The 26,277-nt window shown below is 39.7% G+C and overlaps 1 protein-coding gene across 1 annotated transcript in view; it reads right to left on the minus strand.

Annotated features, from left to right (window-relative positions):
• Positions 1-102: 102 nt before the first annotated feature.
• ogdhb (oxoglutarate dehydrogenase b) overlaps positions 103-26,277 on the minus strand; it is a 31,788-nt gene continuing 5,613 nt past the window's right edge. Inside the window, exons 3-23 of the mRNA XM_030742659.1 lie at positions 20,808-20,996; positions 18,587-18,680; positions 14,260-14,375; positions 11,985-12,139; positions 11,728-11,874; positions 10,774-10,864; positions 9,779-9,958; positions 9,564-9,692; positions 9,055-9,234; positions 7,786-7,938; positions 6,828-6,930; positions 5,469-5,597; positions 5,221-5,371; positions 4,893-5,020; positions 4,021-4,199; positions 3,560-3,631; positions 2,768-2,893; positions 2,614-2,686; positions 2,370-2,533; positions 1,815-1,969; positions 103-1,312 (exon numbers count right to left, since the gene is read on the minus strand). Of these exons, the coding sequence (XP_030598519.1) occupies positions 1,216-1,312; positions 1,815-1,969; positions 2,370-2,533; positions 2,614-2,686; positions 2,768-2,893; positions 3,560-3,631; positions 4,021-4,199; positions 4,893-5,020; positions 5,221-5,371; positions 5,469-5,597; positions 6,828-6,930; positions 7,786-7,938; positions 9,055-9,234; positions 9,564-9,692; positions 9,779-9,958; positions 10,774-10,864; positions 11,728-11,874; positions 11,985-12,139; positions 14,260-14,375; positions 18,587-18,680; positions 20,808-20,996 (2,811 nt within the window). The 3' untranslated portion in view covers positions 103-1,215. The remainder of the gene's footprint in view (positions 1,313-1,814; positions 1,970-2,369; positions 2,534-2,613; positions 2,687-2,767; positions 2,894-3,559; positions 3,632-4,020; positions 4,200-4,892; positions 5,021-5,220; positions 5,372-5,468; positions 5,598-6,827; positions 6,931-7,785; positions 7,939-9,054; positions 9,235-9,563; positions 9,693-9,778; positions 9,959-10,773; positions 10,865-11,727; positions 11,875-11,984; positions 12,140-14,259; positions 14,376-18,586; positions 18,681-20,807; positions 20,997-26,277) is intronic.

Below are 26,277 nucleotides of genomic sequence, written 5' to 3' on the forward strand. Positions count from 1 at the left end.
AAAATGTTATTCCAAGTAATCAGTTATATTTGGGACTAATAAACATTTACAATGATGAGGCAGGATAGTGATAAAAAGAGACTGAAGATTGAAAGCAGAATATGTATAAAAAAGGGAACTGTTTAATATGTGTGTGTGAAGTCTGGAGTTGTAATCCTTCCCTCTGAAACATGCAGATAATAAACTGTCGGTTTTAAGTAAATGATGAACTCATACAAAAGTGCAGAAATTGTAGAAAAAAAAACTTGTAAAAAGAAATTGTAGAGCCTGAACGAGATTGTACTAAACAGGAAAATAAAGTCCCCGGTGGTCCCAGTGGTAATAGAAGCATTAGGGAACAACCTTGAGCAGATTCCAGGCAGAACATCAGAGATCTCTGTCTGGAATAGTGCAGGAACATTGTGCAGAACCCTCAGTCCCACTGACCATTATCATGCTGTATGTAGTTTAAAGGCACTGCTGAACATATTCATTAAAACAAATGTGTAATTTAACATTTGGATTTTTTTTTTCGCTTTCAAATGTACACCACTCTCATGTCTATACATTAAATATGAACATACAGCCAGCAAGTTATGAACAACACTTAGCAGTAAAGAATGCCTAGTGAGCACCTCTAAATCAATTTAAAAACAAATTCATTATTTTGGTTTGTTGTCCAGATCTGTTGGACAGATCTGTGTCCTCCTGTGTAGCAAATTGGTGTGCTCAAATGAAAGAAAGCTAATATGTTTAAAAATCCTTGCCTTCCTTTAAATATGTGCATTATTAATATTTCTGATTGTCCCACCTCAAACCATCTACCACACATCAATAATATTTGAATATTTCATTAGCAGATGATTGTGTGGTGTAATTTATTTTTACAATATCTGGATTAATTATTTAATATAAGCAAATAAAAATTCTCCAGTGTTAAAAATAAAATTTGTCACATTCATTACAAGCTCATCAGAAGAGTTTTCTCTAGTTGTGTAAACATGAGATTGTTCAGATCACAGTGTTGAGTCATTGTGTGTTTGAAGATTTCACCTGTTGTTACAGTTGCTGTTACAGTTGTATGTAAATATAGTGAAGTAAAAACATGTCAGTGCAAAATGCTGGCAAGGAGGGAAAGCCAGCTCAGGTGCTCTGAAGCTCTGCAGGCAGGTTAGATCCCAGAGTGGCAGGAGGTCACAATGAGATCTCAGTGTTTCCCTGAGAATATCCGCAGGTTCAGTTCAGTGCTGTGTCCAGTAAACACTGCAGCTCCATCAGGTGAGTGTGCTTGTTTCCAGTCGCTGGAGCTGCTGCAGGCTCACGACCAGCATACCTACATGCACACGCAAATACAAATAAGCTTGTAGGGTTAACTAGTAAGATGTAAAAAACAAATATATGTAGAACAGGATGATGGGTGATCTTTGGTTGGAAGCTGAATGAAACAGTAACTTGTGACACCACCCCATGCTGCTCTGTTCACCACCAGACTGCTACCTCTGTGTGCTCTTAGGGCTGCTTTAGTATCAGATTTTAAAAATGCAATGATTATGGCTGAAAGAGTTGACTTTAATGATGGATTATATTTAGTATGGTAAATAAAAAAAAACAGTAGTACTATTATTAACAATCACCTTTAACCTTGTTTACTGCATAATCCATTTATCTTAGATATTATTCAGATTCCCACATTTGCTGACTAAATATCAAGTATTTTCTCTTAAAGACCAATCATCCATCCATCCATCTTCTTAACTGCTTATCTAATTTAGGGCAGGGTACATGCTGGACAGGTTGCCAGTCTATCACAGTCTATCAGCTGAAGTAAAACTTACCAGACAGGGCGTGTGTGGCTGACGGTGGTGCAGATGCGGGGCTTGACATAGCCGTAGTAGCCGTGGTTCTTGTGCTCTTCTTGGCACCAAACCAGATCGGCATCTGGATAGCGATCAGCCTCTGCTTTTACCAGATCAAAGGGGAATGGTGACAGCTGCAAACACAAAAAGTAAATAAATAATCACTTGTTTTTTCATGTTACCACAGTATGGTTGCAATAAACAATTCAGTTTCTCCTACTGCTAGTGCAAAAATCTGTACAATGATGGTAAATGGACTGGTAGCACTTTTCTACTCTACTTGAGCACTCAAAATGCTTTATGCCTCATTCACCCAGTAACACAAGCACTATTTCTACGGCTAAGTGCTTTCTATGCATCAGAGAACAACTTAGCAACACTGTTAGGCTATGCCATCATTGTCTGATCTGTACAGCAGTAATTATGAGAAGTTTGAAACTGCCTTCAGATTTGAGTCAATCTTGAGCCTCAGATTCTGTTTTTTTTTTTTTCAGACTTATACATGATACACTTCTACCAAAACACTCAGATTACCTGCTCAATGCGGACAATAGCGATGGTCTGATCCATGCCTCTGTTCTTGCATTCCCGGTTCAGTTCATAGTAAATCTTGCCAGTGCAGAAAATGACTCTTTTCACCTTCTCTGGGTTGGTGGCTGCGGGTCCATCGTCTGGGATTAGACGCTTGAAATGTGTGCCTGCATGATGAAAAACATAAACATAGAAAATAACCAAGTATTTTGAAAGTTTTTCTGTCCTTTTTTCAGTCAGTACTCACCAGGGAGCATATCATCAAAGCTGGACTTAGCCTCAGGGTGGCGCAACAACGACTTTGGAGTCAGCACTATGAGCTGCAGTTAAAGAGAAAGAGCACATGTTAATACCTTGAACTGGATTATATCATGGATCATGTCATGGTATGTGCTTCTTACCGGCTTCCTGAAGGGAAGCAGGATCTGCCTGCGGAGCACGTGGAAGTAGTTTGCAGGAGTGGAGCAGTTCACAACGATCCAGTTACAGTCGTAAAGCTGACGCATGGCAAAGTCTTCAGAGAGTTTCTGATAAAATAAAGTGGAGTTGAAAAATCAGAAACGACAATCACATTATCAAAAATGTAATAAGTGTGGAAAACTAAAAAGATGAGATTTTTTAGTTAATCTGATTGCAAAATACACCCAATAAAATGATTTGATTCAATTATTCAACAGATCAAAATTATTTAAATGTTGTTATTTTATTAATTTATGCGCTAAGGTACCTAAATGAACAAACTATGACTCTGACACGCACAAAAACTAAGTCTAAATGGTTTAAGTTATATTGTGATGTATAACTTTTACTGTGATGTCACCCACTGTTTAACACTGTCCTGTTCTGAAGCCTGAAGCTTAAAACCAGATGTGATTATCAAGGACTGACACGACATGTCACGAGACAGGGTCCCACTAAAGCATGCTTTCTCCTTTCTCCTTGACTGAAATGGGGACTATAATTTGCAAAATGGATATAATGCTATATTCCAACAGACTTAAAAAAAAAAAAAACTAGCGAGAAAGTGCTTATTAAGGTCATAGATTAAGGGAGACAAGGGCTGTTTTCCCATAATCAGTCTGAGTTTCATGTTGCTGGCTGTTAAAAAGAATGCAGGTTTAACCTACTTGCTTCTCTTGGAAATCATTTACTTGAAAGACTGATTTCTTAATAACATTCTGATGTGAACTCACAGGGAAAACATCTTGGTCATCATTGCACATCTGTAGAAATCTTTCAGGGCGTGCAGATGAGTGCTCTGGACCCTGAGAGGAGACAAAGAAAGAGTTTTCTGCAGCTGTTAGCAAGTGTTGCTGTTGTTTCCTAATAAATAAAAGAGGAGACACCATGTGTAGATAGAGGTTCTTTCATTTGCATCAAAATTATTTTATTACCACAGAAAAAGAATCAAATATTTTTCCAGTAAAATGTATTCAGTACCCTACAGTTTCACACAGAGACACAAGTTAAGTGATTTGTGCTTAGGCAATGTAAGTCCATAGAATATAACAATTAGTATAACTTCAGATAACAGATGCTGCAGATGCTGTTGCACAATTCAGACTCATTATAAGGTGGTAATACAATACGGCTCTATGACAGTGAGGCCCATCAAACTGAGATACACGTGGAATGTGGCAGATTAAGTTCCTACCATTCCCTCCATGCCATGAGGAAGCAACAGCACTATGCCATTCTGTCTGACCCACTTGGCCTGTCCTGAGCTGAGAAACTGGTCGATGATGCACTGAGCTGTATTGTGAAAGTCTCCAAACTGGGCCTCCCACAGAACCAGTGCATTGGGACTGGCCATAGCAAAGCCTAATTCAAAACCTGCACACAGGAGAGAAGAATGAAACAGAAGCTTTGATGTTAAACCACATCAGCACATTAAAAAGCTGCATTACAGTATTGTGAGACTGAGACACCACAGAGTGATGGACAAATGCAGACTGCACCAAATCTTACTAAATGGATAGGCTGACAATATCTAGCTGGTACACAGATAATCCTTTCATTTCCCATATTCAGCTACATACACAACAATATACAACCATCCTTCCACCCATCCATTTTCTATGCTTATCCGGGTGTGGGCTCCGGAGGCAGGAGTGAGCAGAGAAGCCCAAACTTCCCTCACCTCGGATGGACACCAAGTCGTTCCCAAGCCAGCCGAGTGATATAATCCCTCCAGTGAGTTCTGGGTCCTCCTCCTGGTAGGACATGCCTAAAACACCTCACCTAGGAGTCATCCAGGAGGCATCCTAGTCAGATGCCTGAGTAACCTCCGCTGGCTCTTTTCAATTTGGAGGAGCAGAAACTCTACTCTTAATGCCAAGTTTCAGCATTTTAACAGTAATGTAAAAATACTGTCACTATCCTCCTGTAAACATGACCATTTGTCTACTGGAACTCTTATATCAGGCAGTCAAGTAAAGATAGTTAGTTAGCTATATGCTAACATATAGTTCACATACGGTATAGTATATGAATATTTTAAGAGTCTTTGTTGTATTTGTGACTTACCTAGCACTCCATACTCAGATAGAGAGCTATTGCACACGGTGTAAGGAGCTTGATCGGGGGAAATATAATTCATTGGGATGCAGATCCTCTTATCAACATTTTGGTCGTGAAGAACGTGGTGTCGATGGCTGTAAAATATAACCAGAAAAAAGACAATAGCACAACAGAATTTACTTTGGCTTTTTTTTTTTTTTAATTCAGAGATGAGATACAGGTCAAGAAATGAACACAAGCCCAGGTCAAAGAGATTTAGATGCAATCACCCCTTGATATTGGATTTTTAGGAAGTGAGTTACCTAATTATATAGGCACTGTACCTATTTCTTACCTGAACGTGCCCCTCTCCACATCCTGACCACTAAGACGTACATGGATCCCCTCCTTGAGCAGAGAGCCAAAGGCCATATACTCCCCAAGAGCCCAGTCGCACACTCGCTGGCTCACCATATTAGCACGTCCCTTTATGATACGACTCAACCCTACAACATGAACACAAATGCAGAAAATCCAGGTTTAAAACAGCCTGACAGTACATTCAGGGGATATTCATTAACAACACATGAGAAATGAGGGCACCTCCATGTATAGTGAAATCTTCCACTGGGACAGAAGCAGCAATGTTGCCAATGTGGCTGAGCTCTTGTTCACTGATGCCAGTTGAAGGACAGCTCATGCTTCTAGGCTGACCCTCCAATGTGAAAAAACCTAAATACACAGACACACAAAAGCATTAGAGGTCCAGGCATGCATGGGATATCCAGACTTCACCCTGGAATGGATGTTAATGGTGCAAAGTAGGTTATTTTCTGGATTAATAATTTGATATAATAATGCCCAACAATAATATTCTTCTAGCAGAAGAGTAAAAAACCCAGAAATTATTTGGCTTCATGACTTGAAAAAATACAAAAAGATGAATCAAAAACCAGTACTGATTATGTTCCTTTGCTCTAATGAATTTTGATCAGTGGCATTGCTTGCCTTGTCAAATCTAAAAACAGATTATAAATTAAAATGTACCAAAGGAAAACTATCTCTCTCCTTTCATCTCAGACAGCGCTGTCATAAAGAGGCTGGCCTGTTTGCATCCATCCTTTACGTCACTCCCATCTTGTGGCCATAGTTGGCTATTGTCACTGAAAACTTCCCCTTGTTTTGTACTTGTTAGGAAACTGTAGCTGTCTCCATTTTACAATCTTCTGTCTCCCATTAACAGTGACTTGAGCTGGGCAAGCTGAGAGGCTAGCATCTTTTTTTCCTGGTGGTTTACATATGCGCATTGTGCATAAACCTCTGGTCTTTCATGGTAAAGTGATGGGAGATCGGTGTGTGAAGCAAACTGCTGCTGGCTCTGCTCTCTGAGATAACTTATGATCTCTGCTTTGTTGGAAATACAGGTAGCATTAGCCAGTAAATGAGCCTCAGTGATTTATCATCATAACGCATGAGTTTCCCCTAGCTAAGCACTTTGACTGACATTAATATAGAGAAGATGGAGTGTGAAAAAGTTAATAACTCTTTTAGAGCATTAACAAGGAAAGTTCTGACGATGGAGAGGGAACAACAGCTCTCGGTCTAATTAAACAGGTAAGTTGAACAGGCCCAGCCAGCACTTTTCAGATTAGCATCTATGAAAAATCACTGGATGGGATCCTTTTGCCAAAACTCCACCTTCATTTGTCATTAATATTTTTAATCTCCCCAGTAGATATTAACCACATCACACACTGTTCAAAACTTTTAATTCAGCTGATTTTTTGTTATTACATTATTTTAATATAAATCAAGATGTAGGCCTGTTTTTCTGAGCTCATGAACAACTGTTTTTTTTTCTTCAGAGAAATGTGGTCCTCATAGCACAGCTACTACAAACATATATTTTATAGAAGGTCACCGCACACCACTGATGATTGATTATACAACATATAATCTTACCAGGCCAGGGTGAGTCCAGCCAGTGCTTAATGTGTAGGATCTTTTCATCTTTGGAGCGAGTGTACGCTTTCTCACAGATTTTGTCATATCTGGATACTTCCTCCTGAAAGAGATCAATGCAGGCTGAGTATCTAATGAGAGAAAAAAAAACTATGGTGGAGTGTTTCTCTTTATTCTCATTTGTGATTTTTAATCTACTAACTGTACTGTCTTAAAGTGTTTGGTTGAAAAAATGTAACATATTTTTCAATTATAATAACTGTAAAGTGCCCATATCTACTGCTGTGTTTAAGGGATAAGAAAGGAAGTGATCTTCCTGTTTCCTTACTCAAAATTAAATGCACATTTTCTTAAGTGTGAAGATATATATTGTCCAGGCCTACTAACAGCTACTCCAAATAGATTTGTGTGTATAAAATTAAGCGTAATGGTATGTTGGGTCACAAAGTCAAGCTCAGCCACAATGTCAGCAGATCAGTTGATCTCAATGATTGCCAACATGATGGTTCGGCTAATACCCTTCTACAAATCCAATATGCTTCGGTCTCTCCAGAGTTGCTGTGCACCTACAAGCTGATTTGCAACCCACCCTTCATGCTGTTTCTGACTTTATCAATGTCATGTCTCCTGGTGCATGCTATGTTCTATGTTCTATACATGGAAGAGTGAGGTGCTGCTAGAACACAGCCATCCCTCCAAATAAAAAAAACAAAACAACTCCAGATACATGAGGCCTGTTTTTTTTCTCACCAAAAGAATTAGCTAAGCTTTTTCCTTCAGTATAATATCCTGACAGTTATCGGCACTTAAGACTGAGAAAGCTCAAGTTAAATGTGCCACAGAATTTAAAACAGAGGAATAAAAATCACATTCGCTTGGAAGTCAGATTATATTGCTACATCTTTGCCAACGACTTGCATGCTTGTGATCTACAGAACAGCCATGCAGGTTACTTTACCTCGTATTCCTGAGTTGTGACAACTCCTTCAGCAATGACTTTTTCAGCATATTTCTGCAGGACTCCTTTCTGCTTCTTGATGCGCTTGTACATTAGCGGCTGTGTGAACATGGGCTCATCCATCTCATTATGGCCATTACGTCGGTAACACACCTGAATATGGATATGCAAATGTTCATGTTTGTTCTTCCAATCAACCATCTGAGCCTGTATGCTGACCTTATGTGAAAATTAAGGTCATCTTTCATTTACTCAGTTCTTTATTGAGAGTAGAAATTTCCGCTTGTGTCAATTTATTTGGAGCGATAAACAAAAATGAGATGAATACATAGATCACAAAGCCACTGAATTCTAAATTTGCTCAGTGAACTCAGACATGAACTGGAACCTCCAACCAAAAGAACTCAAGCAATACCAGCAGCAGCAAAACATCTTGCAACTTTTCAAGTTTTTGTCGGGTTCTTTTCAACATATTGTGGGTTCTGTGGCAGGAATTTCATAGCCCGCGGTTCAAAGCAAAATGTCTGGAAGAATGAAGTGAATGAAAAGATGACAACATTGACTTTGGACCCTATACTGAAAATAATCAGGTCTCAGATGGACAGCAGGGACGAGAAGTCTTCAGAGCAGCCCACTTTTCATTTTGATGTTTTGAACTGGTTTGATAGTTTCAAGGTGCTGTTTGTTTTTGTCCAAATCAATGCATTTACAGTAATAAACTTAAAAAACAAAGAAACACACATTTCCTTTATAAAATAATGAGTTAATTTCAGGACCATGGACAGCGTACGAGCTGTGATTTAACAAGACTATTTAGTGGTGGACCGAAACAAATTCAGCTGTAATGCACTTTTACAATACGTGAGATATAGATCTCTCTCTCTCTCTCTCTCTCTCACACACACACACACACACACACAAACACACACACACACACACAAACAAACACACACACACACACACACACACACACACACACACACACACACACACACACACACACACACACACACACACACAAACTCCCCCACAAAATTTGCAAATCTATATTTTTTAAATTAAATAAATTCCATTTCCAGTTTGTTTTATCCATTGAAGGGATGTAAGTTGTCTGCTACAGAACGCAATGTCAAAATATTGTAGCACAGCTTACAGTCCTACATTACAGCCTTTCAATTACTAAATCCTGTTTCCATTATAACGTCTCTCTTTGCCAGACTGTTACATTTAGGATTATCTGGTAGTTCACAAAATAAGAAATATATTTACCAGGTCTACAACAACATCCTTATGGAATGTGTTCCTCCATTCAGCTGCAACTTTGCAGACATACATCACAGCCTCTGGATCATCTGCATTAACGTGAAAGATAGGTGCGTTAACCACTCGAGCTACATCTGTCGGGTACGGAGATGAACGAGCCATCCTGGGATCTGTGGTGAAACCAATCTATGTGGACAAGAATAATATACATGTATATTAAAACCAGTTAACAGCTACAGTTATCATACTGTGCTCATTTTAATCAGTGCAACTCAAACCAGGAATTCACACAGTGTTGAATACACAGTATTTTATGGTCTGTTCACTGCATACGGTGTGTATTCAATCATCCAGAACTTAGAAGCCTGGTTTTACTTGGGGAAAACTGTTACAGTTTTATGTCAGTCATTATGGTAAGTGATCTATTTGTTGAACTACTTGTCTATACCATAAACGTGCTGAAAAATATTTTACTCTAACCATATGCTCAGAGACTCAGAGACAATAGTGCATACCTGGTTGTTGACCACCACGTGTATGGTACCATGTGTGGTGTAGGACGGCAGGTCAGACAGGTGAAACGTTTCATACACAATACCCTGACCTGCAAATGCAGCATCGCCGTGAAGGAGAATAGACATCACCTGCAAAATCATTCACCAAAAACATATTGGAAACCAACCACTGAGACGTATTCCACATACATTGTACACAAAAAAAATTAACATACTCTCTTCCCCTCAGTGTCTCCACAGTAGAACTGCTCAGCTTTGGTCTTTCCCTGCACCACTGGGTCAACAGCCTCCAAGTGGGATGGGTTTGCCATGAGAGACAATGTGATGTACTTGTTGCTGACCTGGTTCATCCTCCTGTGATACATCCCCAAGTGATATTTCACATCACCAGAACCCTAGGAGCACCCCAAGAGCAAAGACAAAAGCAGAAACTTGCATCTTTAATTTCTTTTTTTTTTTTCAAATTAGGAACATATGTGCACATGTGCTATTCAGCAGAGTCAGCCTACACATCTTTAATATTGCAGCTGGGGCTAATTTTAATTATTTTATAATCTGCTGGTTTTATTGATCTACAGTAATTCATTAATCTGCTAGATTTATGATCACATTAATTAGCAGTTGCACAGTATAATGACAGCAGATGTTTAGCTTGCTCTTAACAGCTAACCTAATCAGTGCAGCTGTGTAAATCATAGTAACAGAGGATGGAACCAGTTGAAAAGTTGATGTGTCTCATTGGGTTTTTCAATTGCACTTTGACTGCATAGCTGTTATCAAGTCAAGAAAAGTTATCTTTCACCTGACCTGGCTTTACAGTTTGCACCACCTCTTTGCTGTCAGTATGTGTCACATGGGGAGCTGAGGCTCCACCTTAGTGGACCCCTACTGTTGTTGTTGTTGTTGTTATCAACTTTCTATTTGGAAAAAAATAGGGGCTTCCTGATCTGAATAGTGTCAAGCATTTTAAAGTTATAAATGCTCCTAAATACATTTTATAGTTTGATAATATCTATTGTTGGTGTAAGCACTGTCTTGGTTGTATTTGATTGTATGAATCTAGTAATTATATGCAATTATTGTATGATCTTTACTTTACAATATAAATCCCTTGAGGCAACTGTTTGTTAATAAATTAAAATAACACTGAATTGAATTGAATAAATCTGTTTTCCAAATTTGACTGGATCTAAGTAAGTAATGTTCAAACCTCATCCGTAGCCTCTAACTTAGAGTCAAATTGACAAAAGATCTGTTCCAGCTCCTTCCGGATCACATTTGCCAGTACATTCAGTCTGCCTCTGAAGACACACAAGAGGAATAAAAACACATCAGTGAAGATTCAGTTACTTGACCCTTGTAGTATATTTCTACACACAGTCCTCAGTGGTCCCCAAAGTGTGGGCCAAAGGTACTGCAGATGGGTCGCAATAATAACAGAAATTCAGTTTCAATTTTATATCAATATATTTCTTCATATAAAAAAGTGAATTAAAAATAGCAACAGGAGGTGCTTATTTGGTGGTATTACTCATTACTCTGACCTAAATTTACTGATCTTATATGTAATGTGCTAATGCCAAGTGGGTTGGCATTAGCACATTACATACAACAGGTCAGGAATAGCAATTTATATTCAGCAGCCAGTGTTGTTTATCTTATCTTAATAGAATAGCTTTATTGTCATTATATGTCCCATATAATGAAATTACAGACCTCATAGTATCACCCCTTCACTTTCAGACTGCATTTCCTAGGGTATTTAAAAGTAGAATGGGAAGCAGAGCCTTCAGCTTTCAGGACCTTCTTCTATGGAAACAGCTCCCAGTTTGGATTCAGGAGACAGACACCCTCTCTATTTTTAAGATTAGACTTAAAGCTTTACTTTAGCCAAGCCAAGTCATTTGATTGTTGGGGTTTTCTCTTATTATTGTAGGGTCTTTTGAGGTGACTGTTTGTTGTGATTTCGCACTATATAAATAAAACTGAATTGAATTAAATTAAATAAACTTTTATTAGTGGTCTGCGTCCGCTTCTTGGGTCTGGTAATTGCAATATCATGATAAGACTGACATGTAAGTCAGGAAATACATTTAGCTTGTGCATATTTGACAACCACACTCAGACATGTTATGATAATATGAAAGTTGCAAGGCCATGGCACCTGTGCGGCATTCCCATGATTACACTCTCCACTCCGCTCTGACTGGATTTGTCGATGATGGTCTTCAGGGCTGGGATGAGTGACTCACACCCTTCCAGGCCAAAGCGCTTCTCTGAAGACCACTTCCTTTGGAGAAATTCCTCAAACCTGCAAGAAGTTGGTGGTGCTGTTTTACATTGTGGCCCAGAACATTATCCTTCCATGAGACTCAGAAATTGCCTGAGGTATGCTGAGAATGTGAAGAAATGCAGACAGACCTGGTTGACTGGATCATTCTGGCTAGCAGGATCCTCTTCTCCTCCAGAGTGCACTGCATGACTCCTGGGGTCTCAAACTTCTGTCTGATCCATTGACACTGTTCCATGTCATTAATAAACATAAACTCTACACCGATATGTTGACAGTAGGCCATCTAGAAGACAGAAAAAAGTCAGTTTGTGTTGATTCGGAGGATCAGAGAGAGTTTCCTATTAGAAAGTGCCCTCAGTGTGCAAAAAATTTAAGGCAAGCATTGCATATGTTCATGTGTCATTTCTAATGAATACCAATTTATAAATATTCTTTAATTTTTTTTGGTCACATTTTACTTTACAAAGTTAAGAAAGCAATGTGTAAGTCAAGCCTAATGCTGCATTACACATAAAGAATCACTCTCTTGGCTTTGGGTATTAAACAAGCTGGATCGGTGTATTCCTGCTTCTCAATCCATCCATCCATCCATCCATCCATCCATCCATCTTCTTCCGCTTATCCGGGCCCGGGTCAGCAGCCTATGCAGAGAAACCCAGACCTCCCTCTCCCCACCCACTTCCTCTAGCTCAGGGCTCTTCAACTCCAGGCCTCGAGAGCCGGTGTCCTGCAGGTTTTAGATGTGTCCCTGATCCAACACACCTGAATCAAATAGCTGAACTGCCTCCTCAGTATGCAGTCAAGCTCTGAAGTCCTGCTAATGACTTCTATATTTTACTCAGGTGTGTTGAAGCAGAGACAAACCTGCAGGACAGGGGCTCTCGAGGCCTGGAGTTGAAGAGCCCTGCTCTAGCTTATCTGGGGGAACATTGAGGCATTCCAAGGCTATCTGAGCAACATAATCTCTCAAGCATGTCCTGGGTCTGGGCCTTCTCCCGGTACAACATGCCCAGAACACCTCACCCTTTAATTCCGTTGCTTCTTTCTGTGATCTCGTTCTTTCAGTCAGTACACAAAGCTTATGATCATTGGTGAGAGTAGGAATTTGGATTGACTGGTAAATCAACAGCTTTGCTTTTATGCTCAGCTCTCTCTTCTCCACGATGACTGCAGCTACCCAATAATCAATCAGTCAGTCTCCTGCTCTCCTCTTCCCTCACTCCTGAACAAGATCCTGAGTTACTTAAACTCTTCCACTTCATCAACTTATCCCTGATCCAGAGTGGGCACCTTTTTCCAACTGAGGACTTGCGAATGCATCAATGACTGACGAAGTCTTCATCACTGAAGTTAGTGACAATGATGATGAAGACACATGAAAAGCAGGAGCTGGATAGAGATGCATTGCAAAGTGGCTTGTAGAGACAACAAATACAGGCAGGCTGAAAGTAGCTTAAGTAGTACCTCGACTTAAGATGTGCCTGTTCAAAATGCAGGAGGTCTAAACCATCAGCTCATGTGGGCTTGTGCTTAATTATTACCAGGAGCTGCGTCTTGCTGAGTTATGCAGATTTTTTCATTTTGATCTTATAAATTTTAGATTTCACATTGTTATAAAATAAATTTGCAATTGTTGGCATTTATTTTAATAACCTGCGGCACTGTAGAACTGTTTGTTTATAAATAGGTTCTAATTTCCTGCCACTGGTTTTACACTATACCGCTGATATGAAGGTAATGCTAATGCACCTATGTGCTGCCATGTGTCAGAAAAGAGAGAAGAAGGCTGCAAGTAAACAAAACATGGACGTACAAACTACCGAGTACCATTTTGAGTTTTCAGCCCTCATTTCCAATCAAATCCTTTCATTCCTAACATATTACTCAGTCCATATAAGTATACACATCCAGCATAAATTTTTTCACATTGAGACCTAATGTGTTTTCAAAGTGGTCCTTTAATGTTTTTTGAGCAGTGTATGCACACTGCTCAAAAAATTAGTAACAATGTAAGGTTTATGTCACAGCGGCCTAAATTAACAGTATTGATAATAAAGAAATTTTGATTAAGATCATGAATTCCAGTTGTTATTTACTTAGTTTACTTAGTTTTTGAATGTTTAAATTAAGTTCTGACTTCTCAGTGATGTCCAGTGTGCTGATTCAAAGTTAGGTATAAAAACACACAACATGTCATTTTTGTCTTTAACAAGATTTTGACAGATTTCTACAATATTTGCATTTTCTTGTTTTTATGACAGGTGTTCTAATAAAGTGTGTATAGTGATTCATTATGCATACACGCATTTTGAATGTCATGGTAATTTGGGGCTTTTAATGATTTCTTTGTGCTGTTCTTCTTCAAGGGCAGAATGATTGTGTGTGTGTATATAAAATCTTTACCTCAAGCCGGTGTATGATCTCTCTAAGTGGCAGAGCACTTTCATTCCCACCAATGAAGGTGGTGGTGGGAAGCCGGAACACCTTGTCCAAGTCACTTTCAGCCAGCCCATAAATGCCTGCAGTGTAAACAATGAAAATGAAAATCTTTCTTTCAGCCCTTCATCACACAAAATATCTGGGACTGTGACACTGATGTGACACAACCAATGGCAGCCTCCAGCACTGAAAAATAATGCAGAGAAGGAAAAAGCATAGGCAGAGATGATGGCTGCAAGCTAACAAAACATGAATATAAACAGGTTAGTGGTAATAATTGCATTTCCTTTAATAAATTTGTAGTGTTGGTGGCTCTTGGAGTATTTTAATAGTAAAGCAATTCCATTACAGCAGTTATGGAGAGGACTTCTACAAAGTTGAGTAATTTGGGAATGACAGACCAAAACAGGATATGTACCCTGAACAGAACAAGATATTTCCATTTTTCACATCATGCAGTTTTCTTTACATAATCTCACAAGCAGCAAAGGCAGTTTGACCTCAGTGGATTAAATCAGTCAAGTACTCCTCAAAGGAACATTTATCATCAAATTTTAAATCTCTATTTCTATCCTTTAATTCCTCGAGGGACCAAAGCTCTCTTACGGCAGCTCCAGAATCAAAGCTCAACTGATTACATTCTCAAAATGGTTGAACTTTCTTTTTCAAAACCCCGAGGCTCTGAATTAACTTGTCAAACAAGATCAGTCAAGTCATCTCTTAATACCAGCATCCATGGTTTAAACCCCGGGACTGTGGTGATTATGTAATATTAACTTTTCATTTAGGTTGGGTTTATGGGTCTGTAATTTACTAATATTTCCTCTGATGTTGCCAGGAACTAATTAGAAAATTTGGTACAAATTTTACAGACAATACATAACTCTCTTATTTTATTTTATTATGTTTAGCTGGCCTGTTATGCACTCACACATTCACAAGTAGTTTTAAAAATACGTTTTCATCCTTCTTTCTCAAAGCTCCAATCTATAATTCATGAAACAAGACACAATGAGAAGCTTAAGGATGAAACTAGCTTAAGTTTAGCATGAGTTTAGGTTTACTGGTCAATGCCAAAACAGTGAGGAGGAACAGTCTGAGACACCACAGGGTAGCTTGTGTTTATCTAAGCATGTGATGTCCTGGTTCACACCAAACAGAGACAAGGCAATACTGGAGAGACAAAGTGCAGAGCAACCTGTTGTATCTATGTTTGTTTGTACATCTCTGTCAGCAAATTAGTGCAGGGTGTTCTGCTGATCAAGGGGGATTTTCAGTCAAATAAATCAGAGTCAGCATGTTACATAAGAGATCTTTAGACTTTTCTCCCCTTCTGAACCGCCTTGCACTTAGAAACATACACTTGTTTTCTTTGATGGTGTAACGTAATCAAGTAGTGTCAGCCTGTAATCTAATCATAGTAACATTTTATGGAAGCAGACTCCAATAACACTATAAAAGTCATGCTTGACGTCATTGGCTACTGAGCAAAGGCTGCCAGGAACCAACAACCACATCTTCTTTCCAAGCAGTGTCAACAGAACAACAACTACAACATTATATTAATTAGCCTTAGTTAATAAGCTAATGATAAATCATGGGGAATCACTTTCAAAGAGAACTTCGTTACTATCCCCACAGAAGCCTGCAAAACCCTTTGATACTAACGCACAAATGTAGAACATGGGTGAGTACCTACTGATGCTGACCAACCTCTGTGAACCTCAGGACTCTATGACACTGAATAATGTTGCTGTTAACACATCATAACAATCCCCTGTTTTTGAACTTAAAGGTCCAGTCTTTTCATTACGCACAATGTAAATTTGCTGCAAGCACGCATAGCACACTACAGCAAACACATGTACACACACACACTTTCCAACTTGTTTTAATGCTTTACAGTACTGCAACAAAACTGAGAAGTTCAAATTTACTCTGTTTTTGTATTATTTGTTGTGTACTGTGGAAAACAAAATGTTGTGTTACAGGATACACATGTTCACAGACCTGTGATGGATTTTCACACTCGAGTACTGAATAATAAACTAGTTCTAAGTGGACCTGGGCTGATTAGGGTGGAACTTAATGTTCTCAGCTTGTGAACCTGACATCATTTTCACTCACAGTAGTGATCATCACATTTCTGTTCACCTGACAGTTGCTAACTTAGTAACTTTGTCTTTAGATTTAGTGACTTTTCATAGACTCTCCCTTTGCACCATTCATTGGGCTGCAGCACCCAGATGGAGGCTTTTTTCTTACCACTTGGGAGAGAAAAAAGTAAGAGACCGCTTCTAACTTCTTCCTCAGCTCGCTGAAGATTTGAATACTCACTGGTGACTACCATTAAATGTCCAGAGCCCAAAATCTCTTTTCTGAACAGTCAAATAAATAAAAATGAACAACAATAATAATCTACAGTCATGCTAACAGCTCTGTGAGGCTGCACCTTTTTTCAAAGCTCTACTGTGCGTAAAATGGCAACGCCTGCATCCTCACACACTGACAGTTTTGCAACCTGTCAACAGCCACAACAGCTCTGAAACCACCACTTGATTCACTGCATATTCTGAAGGAGCGGAAGAAGACACAAGACTTCATTTAACTTGGTTTAATGAACGATTAAAAGACTAAATTATAAGTGGCATAAACTGCCAATTTTTTCGGCATTTTTTGCAAAGAGCTTTGCAAATCGATCAAATCAGCACTTAGGTCACCAAGATGTCACCTGACATCCACCTGTAGTTTAACTAGTTCTGTCTTGTTTGACATATCTTAGTCAAAAACCTGTCACCATTTATTAATGACTTATTCTCTCTAATAAGCAACACAATCTACAGTTATTAACTTGAGTAAATAATTACCAAACTGTTCTTCTATTAATAAAATGTCTAAATACATGAATTATTTGAGGGATAGGCTTTTTACCTAATTTTAAGACCTGGTAAGGACCAGATGATTTTTAATATGTCACGACATGTAAAACCTTAGACTTGACAGAAGCTGCACTTTCTTTGTACCATGAATGCACCATGACTATATCTGCCTCCTTTTGTCTTGTGCTTTTTCATTTATTTTCTAAACTGTGACATCTGATGTTCAACTTTGCTGTGAGGTTCATGTCCAGCCTTAATTTAGCTTCAGACTGCAACACTGTCAAGATGCCATATGCATAACATCTGCTGATGCCACCCAATGAGGACAAGCAGTTTTCTAACACAGGATAACACAAACATCCATAAACATAACATGTTAATAGTGTGGTTTTAGCTCAGTCCTCCAGACAGCTTCTTACCCCACAAATTTAGTTATCTTGTTACCATGGGTAAACAGGCAGCATAGTCAGGTCATTTCCTTTTTTCTTTTTGTTTTTTAAATTTTGTTTATTATCATTATTTCCTAGTTGTTGATGTGATAGACATTTGCACAGGATATTTTATCCTAATCAGGATGTTAATGCCAAGATAAAAGTCATTTAGATGAGTGTTTCTCATATGTTGGGTCTCCACTACAAATGTTGCTGCCTGTTCCACTCTGCGTGTAGAGGGGAAGGATACACATACACACACAAGCATGTTTGTTTGGCTATCTTTGTGAAGACATTGACTAACATTAATGCGTTCCCAGCCTCTTAAAGTTTAATCATCACAGCTAAGTGCCAAACCCTTACTCTAAGCCTAATCTAAACCTAATTCTAACATTTTTCACAGTCAGACTCTTCCTATATCTGGGTTTCTTAAAGTGATTTCCATCAACAAATAAGTAGACAAGTCATTTTAGTAGAGTGGAGACAGCTGGGTGTTTCTAACTCCACGCTGGGTCATTATGAAAGTGAGTGCAATAAATCCTTAGGTAGTATTGACAGTGTAATGAAACTATGATAAAGGTTTTCAAGGTTGAGAGTACTTAGCATTTCTATGAAATGGTCCACTCTCATGTGCTCCATGCTCTTCTAAGCTAGTTAGTAATAATATCAGGCAGGTGACCTTTAAACTACAGTATTCTACTCACACAGCAGAGGAACAGTTGGCCTGTGACAGTAAAAAAAAAAAGAGGTGGGAGGCTTAAAGATAAGGAAGTGGGAGTGTCACATTGATAAAGAGAAAAACTGAAGGGGTGAAATGGGTCGGTGAAGGTGGGGAGTGGAGCAATTTTGTGTGTCCTGTGATAAAAGAACAAGCAAAAAAAAAAAGAAACTAAACCACTGGGACAAACAAAGAGATCAAATATATCATGACATAAAGTACAAAAAGGAAAAGGAAAAATTTGATTAGATAAATTTTCTCACCAACATTCTGGAAACCAACAGTACAGGGGGCGTCATCAAAGTTTACACAGCTAATGTCCAGGGGGTCCAGCTTGGCTATGTGATGCCCTCGTACCTACACACAGGGGAACACGGCTCAATGCATGCATATAGATTGTTCAACAGGTCAGGCAACATATTTCACTGATGTAATGTTGTGATGACAAGTTCCTTAAACATCAGTCTCAGAATGTAGGCCAAAGGTATCAAACAAACATAAAGCAGTGTTGGACAGAGCACGCCTCCGGTCTGAATAAACCATCAGATGCTTGTGACATGGTTGTCTTTAATTACTGACAGCTTTTGGTTGTTTGTCAGTTGGGTAAGCTTTATTAGGCTAAATATTTGTGTGAAAGTGGATTAGAAGAAACTTTGTTAAGATTAAACAGAAGAAACTGTTGTGCTAATTACAAGAAGTTGAGATTTAATGTATGGGATGTTTTTTCAGTGTCCATGATGGTTTTTGGTGCACTGATGAAAATTGGAATTATAATGCTTCTATGTCAGCTATCTCATTCATTTGTTTTTCTTCATTTGTTATTCTCCCTTTTTATTTACCCCAAATTATTTATGAAGTACTTTTCATTCTTAACATGAGTAAGTAAATATTTATATATAAAATAGAACACCAATGATAACATAAATTAATGGGGGAAATTCAAAGGTAGGTAAATAATCACCAAATTAAAATATCCATAATCTTGTTAATTATTTATATTAGACTTTATTTTTAATATTTTTTTATGTATTTATTGACATGTTTCCTGTATTGAGTCAATTAATAATTTTTCATCCTGGCAGCTTTGGTCCTCTACAGTCTAAGAGTTAATTTCCTTTTTTTTTCATATTCTCCTTTTTGATTTGAAATACGACAAAGTTTATTTTTTAAAGCAGCTGTCATACATGAAAGCTGAAAACATGTGAAACAAGTGTTATTTTACCCATAATGTCTTTTTCCCACAATTCAAGGGGCTGATCCTTATGAACACAAAGAATGGTCACTCTGTTTTTAGGAGCCACCAAAGTGAATTGAATTGAATTGAACCATTCACACCTATGGGCAATTTAGAATCACCAGTTAACTTAACCCCACTAACTGCATGTCATTGAATTGTGGGAAAAAGCTGGAGTACCTGGAGAGAACCCACACAGACACAGGGAGAGCATATACAGTACAGAACTCCATGCAAACTTCCTGGCCATTTGGTTTATTTGACCTTCTTGCTGTGAGACAACAGTGCAAACCATCATGCCACAGTGCTGCCCTTTTTGCAATTCATTTGATGAAGTAAAGTTCTCATTAAAAAAAATGCTAAAAGTTTTTTGGGTAGTCATTAATGTTTGAGCAGTAGTGTAAATACATTTGTTAAGTTTTGGATGCAGATGTTTTGTTTTTTAGTGTGGTATTGATTTGTGCTGTGAAATTTAAACTTGCAGACATAAATGAAGTGGCTGGAAATGTGTGTCACTACCACCTCAAGTATATGTGTGAACGTCTTTATTGTCTCCTCGGTGTCTGCCTTTAGTGTTGCAAAGACTTCATTAGCATCATGAATGTAGCTATGTTGCCAGAACACCAATTACATTAACACACATTAACATCAAAGTCACTGCCAGCAGGGTGCAGAGCTACCGGAGCCTGTCTGGGAACAAATAAGCTGAAGGATAATACACCTGCTTTTTAGTTAAGGACTACTTCAAAATACTTTGATTATATAAAGTGATACATAGGAATTAATCATTTCGGGATTATAATACAGGTATATTTTTTGCCATGGAAGAAGATGCTAAAAGGAAACTCCACTTTTCCACCAACCAGACTGAAAGCACCTTGAGGCGACTGTTTGTTGTGATTTGGCGCTATACAAATTGAATTGAATTGAATTGAATTGAATTGAATTGAATTACATTTATACTGTGAGCCAAACCTCCTGCACCTTGTGGAAAGCCTTCCCCCTGCCCACCCTTTGTTATAGTTCAAAAGAGTGGGCTGACATCATATTAAAATCTATGGATTAAGAATGGGATGTCACTCAAATTCATATACATGTGAAGGCAAACAAGCAAATACTTTTGACAATATAGTATAGTCCGTGTCACTGCTAGAAGCTAACATAGAACAAAAGAGAAACCCTAACTCAATACAATAACAGGAGAAAAAAATCTGTGTGACAGTAACAGCATAGGTGTGGTTGTAGTTTACCTGATATGCTCGAATAAGTGAATGTACTGCCAGATGATCCTCCACAAGCTTCTCCACATTGGGTTGAGTCCCCACCACTGCCTGAACACTGTTCAGTCTTTCGGGAGTCCTACTGAGGGATGGCAGGCTCTGATAGGCTGCACCAGGTGGAGCCCCGGCACTGGCATTACGGAAAAATGTATCCCAGGACTGCATCAAGAATAAAAAAGAGACAGTTTACTCAACAATATGCCTACTGGGTCACATGAATAGATAGCCTCTCACCAGTGTAGGTTTGTTAAACCATGATTTCTAAGCACGATTTAATCAAGTCACTCTTATCTACAGAGCACTTTTGAAAACAACTGCACTTGAGTGGTTAGGATTCATTATCACGTGTGTGTGTGTGTGTGTGTGTGTGTGTGTGTGTGTGTGTGTGTGTGTGTGTGTGTGTGTGTGTGTGTGTGTGTGTGTGTGTGTGTTGTGCTAATCCATTTTAGTTATAAAAATTATGATCAAATGTAACACTGATATCATTAGAATTAACTTTGAAGGTCTCAGTTGTAGAAACACATATGCACCCCCCCCCCAAAAAAAAAACAAAAAACAAAAATAAAGAAGTATATTACTCATGCTTTCCAGAGAAAGAAAGAAATTAGGAATAATTTCACATATAAGAAAACATCTAATGACTTTTACCACATTTTTCATTTTCATATGCTACACATCCATCCTCTTATGCTTGTCCTGTTAAGGGTTGTGGGGGGGCTGGAGCCTATCCCAGCTGCCATAAGGCGAGAGGCAGGGTACACCCTGTACAGGTTGCCAGCCTGTTGCAGGGCCAACACAGAGAGACAGACAACCATTCACGCTCACATTCACACCTATGGGTAATTTAGAGTGACCAATTGACCTAACCCCAGTAATGCATGTCTTTGGACTGTGGGAGGAAACCGGAGTACCCAGAGGAAACCCACGCAGACACGGGGAGAACATGCAAACTCCACACAGAGAGAGGCTCGGGCCAAGGTGGAATCGAACCCAGACCTTCTAGATGTCATTCCAGCTGTGAGGCAGCAGTGCTAACCACCATGTCACCGTGCTACATTATGGTTTTCTTATATTAGTGATTTCAGAAAATGAGACCAACAGACCCGCTTTTCCTTTTCTCTTCTTCTCTAGGGAGAGATCGTCATTCTTCTTAGATGGTGTTCTAATTGTCATGTCAACTAACTTGAGGTTCAAACTGTGATTTTACATGCAAATGATGGAACTTAAAAAAAGTATAATGATTTCATTTATTGAGGGGAAAAAAGCTATCCAAACCTACCTAGCCCTTTGTGAAAAAGTAATTGCTCCCTAAATCTAATAACTGGTTGTGCCACCATTAGCAGCAAGAGCTGCAATCAAGCATTTGCAATAACTAGGAGCAAGTCTTTCACAGCACTGTGGAGGAATTTTGGCTCACTTTTCTTTGCAGAATTCTTTTAATTCAGCCACATTGGAGGGTTTTCAATCATGAATGGTCTGTTTAAGGTCATGCCAAAGCTTCTCAATCAGAACTGTCTAGACTTTGACTAGAACACTTCCCACCCACCCCTTATTTTTAAGCCTTTCAGAGGAGGACTTGTTGGTGTGTTTTGGATCATTGACCCACTGAATAACCTGAGTGTACTTGAGCTTCAGGGCACGAATTGGTGGCCGGACTTTCTCCATCAGGATTTTCTGGTACAGAACAGAATTCATGATTCCATCACTTATGGCAAGTCAACAGGCCACAGACCATCACACTACCCAGGCACTCAACTAAATAACACAAACTGTTATACTTACATTTGTTTTGCACAACATTTCACAATATGAAAAAACCACTTCAGCAGTACATCAGGAATAGAGCTGCTGTCTAATAAATAAAATGAATAAACTTTAAATATCCAGTTTATCAAATGTCTCTGAGCAGTCATTATCTTTAAAAGTAATCACTATTCCTCCTCTCCTCTCCTGTCTTTTTTACATCTTTCTCCATCTGTGTTGTGTCTCATTCTTTTCTCTCCCTGGGGAACACAGGAGTACCTTGAGCTAGCCAAACTGCACAGAAACAGTTCAGTAAGGATGGATAATTTGGAAGAATGTAGTATGATTTATTGAGATAGTGAAATTAATTAGTGGATTTGGCAGTTAGACTCCGATGACCCATCATGGCACAATGGAATCCCAGAGGTGATTTAGGATTTAGGACAGGACCACTCGGAGTCTAGACACCGGTGTGCAGTGGCGTTTTCACCGGTGGATGAGAGGATGGCTTCTCTGTGTCTTTGGGCCTGGGAATCTGTCCTGACTCTGAAGTTCAGAGTACCCGACCTTCTTGGAGTTGCTAAGTGAGGTGACTCTGTTGTGCTACTGGGAGACTTCAACACTCATGTGGGCAAATGAGATTTGGAGAGATGTGATTGGGGGGAATGGCCTGCCAGATGTGAACCCAAATGGTGTTCTGTTACTGGACTTCTGTGTAAATCACAGTTTCTCCATAATGAACACTATGTTCAAACATAGAATTAGAATTAGCACCTCCAAGTCTGAGGCCATGGTCTTCAGCCAGAAAAGGGTGGCGTGCCCACTCCTGCTCAGTGACGAGTTGCTGTGCCAGGTGGAGGAGTTTAAGTATCTCTGGGTCTTGTTCACGACTAAGGGGAGAGGTGATTGCTTAAACTAAGTATCTTCAGTTACTGAAACTCTGACATTAGTACATTCAACTTAAATCTTTCATTCCATTCCAAAAGGACCTCAAGTACATTGAAGATAGTCCACTGCACTTATTCAACTGATGCTCATTACTTAAAAAATTTAAGGCAACGAGTTACCTTGGTTTATTTAAGTAGATTCAACTTATCCGGGTTTACAGTGTGGACATCTGACTAGGATGCCCCCTGGATGCCTCACTGGTGAGGCATGTCCTACCAGGAGGAGGCCCTGGGGTAGACCTAGGACATGCTGGGGAGATTGCATCTCTTGGCTGGCTTTGGAACACCTCAATGATTCCCCAGATAATCTGGAGGAGGTAGCTGGGGAGAGGGAGGTCTGGGTTTTTCTGCATAGGCTGCTGCCTCCACATCCTGGCACCGGGTAAGTAGAAGAAAATGGATGGATGGTTTTCAAATGTGTAAAATGGCTAAATGCAAACAGAAGGCTAATAAGTGCTATGGTGTTCCTCAGTGGAGGGGGAGCCTTTCAATAGAGTGGAATAATGGCAAAACCCTGGAATGCATTTTTCTGCCTTTGCGTTTTGCCACATTTTTACTGGTTTATCTGGCCCCTGGTCTCTTAAATACCCCCCCCCCCCCCCCCCCCCCCAAATCCCCCCAGGCTCCCATGTTTATCCCATTGTCACACAAACACTCTTGACCATGTTTACTCCAACATTAAGCACGCTTACAGAGCCAAACCCCTCCCCCACCTCGGCCAGTCCGACCATCTTTCCCTGCTGCTCACCCCAGCATACACCCCCCTCAGACGGAGAGCCAGGCCTACTGTAAAAACCATTACAACCTGGCCTGAAAACGCACTCTCTGACCTACAGGACTGCTTTGCATACACAGACTGGGACTTATTCGAACACGAGGACCTAGAAACATTCACAGGGACGGTACTGGACTACATTAAGTTCTGTATCGGAAACGTGACTGTTAGCAAAAACATCCGGGTTTTCCCTAACCAGAAACCCTGGATGAACAGCCAGGTCCGTTCACTCCTCAAAACCCGTGATGCTGCCTTCAGGTCAGGCGACAGAGCTCTGTACAGTGCTGCTCGAGCTGACCTGAAAAGAGGAATTAAAAAAGCCAAAACGGACTACAGGAGGAAAATAGAGTCCCATCTGTCCAGCAATAACACACGGGAGGTGTGGCAGGGCATTCAGAACATCACAAACTTCAGAGGCTGTGATGTGACTGCAGGAGACCTGAGTGTGTCACTAGCAGAGGAACTTAACTGTTTCTTTGCTCGCTTTGAGATGCCTCAGGACCACCCATCTGCTCCAGTCCTGCCCCCCCCACCAGGCTGCACCCCACTCACCATCCAGGAGCATGAGGTACGGCGCGTGCTCCTGGCAGTGAACCCCAGGAAGGCTGCCGGACCAGACGGAGTACCTGGCAAGGTGATCAGAGCGTGTGGGTAGTCAAGACAGCACAAAGAATCGTTGGCTGCCCTCTCCCCTCCCTGATGGACATCTACACCTCCCGCTGCATCAGCAGAGCCAGGAACATCATCAAGGGCAGCTCACACCCTGGCTTTGACCTGTTTGACCTGCTGCCCTCTGGCAGGCGCTACAGGTGCATCAAAGCCAGAACAAACAGACTCAAGAACAGTTTCTTCGCCAGAGCAATCACCACCCTGAACTAACACACTCACCCACTGTAACTGTGTAACACCCACATCTCTGTGCAATATTAGATTATTCATACTGAACAATATCTATCACTCCTATATTGTGTAATATCCAGTATTCATTCACTAGTGCAATATTCATTCACCAAGTGCAATATTCATCATCTTCATTATTATATGTATACACGCATTTACTTTCCTACAATGTACAGATGCACCAATGTAGGTATGTATGTATATATTTTATACATTCTATTTTTTGTATATTTTACACATTGTTTATTTTCTGTATATCTCTTGATCACATTGATTATACTAGATTATAATATTTTTATAATATTTCTATTTTCATTTTAGAGAGTTTGATTTTCTGTTACATGGCACTGAACAGGAGTGGCCCTCCAATCTCATTGTACATCCTGTATAATGACAATAAAGGCATTCTATTCTATTCTATTCTATTCTATTCTATTCAAAAATCATTCATCATCTGAGGGCAGCTGCCGATCCACTACCATTGCCATCCCTGCATGATGTTGACATTATATCTAAGTATCTATCTGGCTGTGAGAAGCTTATAAGATCAGCTTATGGGGAAATTATGGTTCAGCGGTAGCTCATTGGTATTCTACTGGCTGTCTGAAACCAGCCACGGACTGCCCATCTACCTGCAGACAGTGTGGGGACAGTGTCAAAAATATGATGTATAATTGGTCTGTGGGCTGCTCTTTCTTTTGCTGTTGTTGGTCCATCAGGCAGCCATGAAGAAGAGCGTAGTTATAACATGCAAAGGGCTGAAGGGAAACCAAGTGTTGAAAACATTGGAAAGTGTCCACTGCAGCCACTGTCTGTACTTTTCATACAATCTTTGATGGTTTTGATGGTTTTTTGCACTTGTGCCATTCCCAGTGAACTCCACTACCACTCCAGAACAGCAAAGGGAGCGATAGTGATCAGCATTTGATAGACGCACAGCATCATACATGTTGAGCAATGTCTGCGGTGGTTGAAAACCCCTCTGTGTAAACAAATGCATCCGCAAGCGGACACAACCATGGTAACATAGATTAACCATTAGACAGTCACAGAGTGACATAACATTTTTATCACA

Source organism: Archocentrus centrarchus, chromosome 12, assembly GCF_007364275.1.
Source record: "Archocentrus centrarchus isolate MPI-CPG fArcCen1 chromosome 12, fArcCen1, whole genome shotgun sequence".
Taxonomy (NCBI): Eukaryota; Metazoa; Chordata; class Actinopteri; order Cichliformes; family Cichlidae; genus Archocentrus; species Archocentrus centrarchus.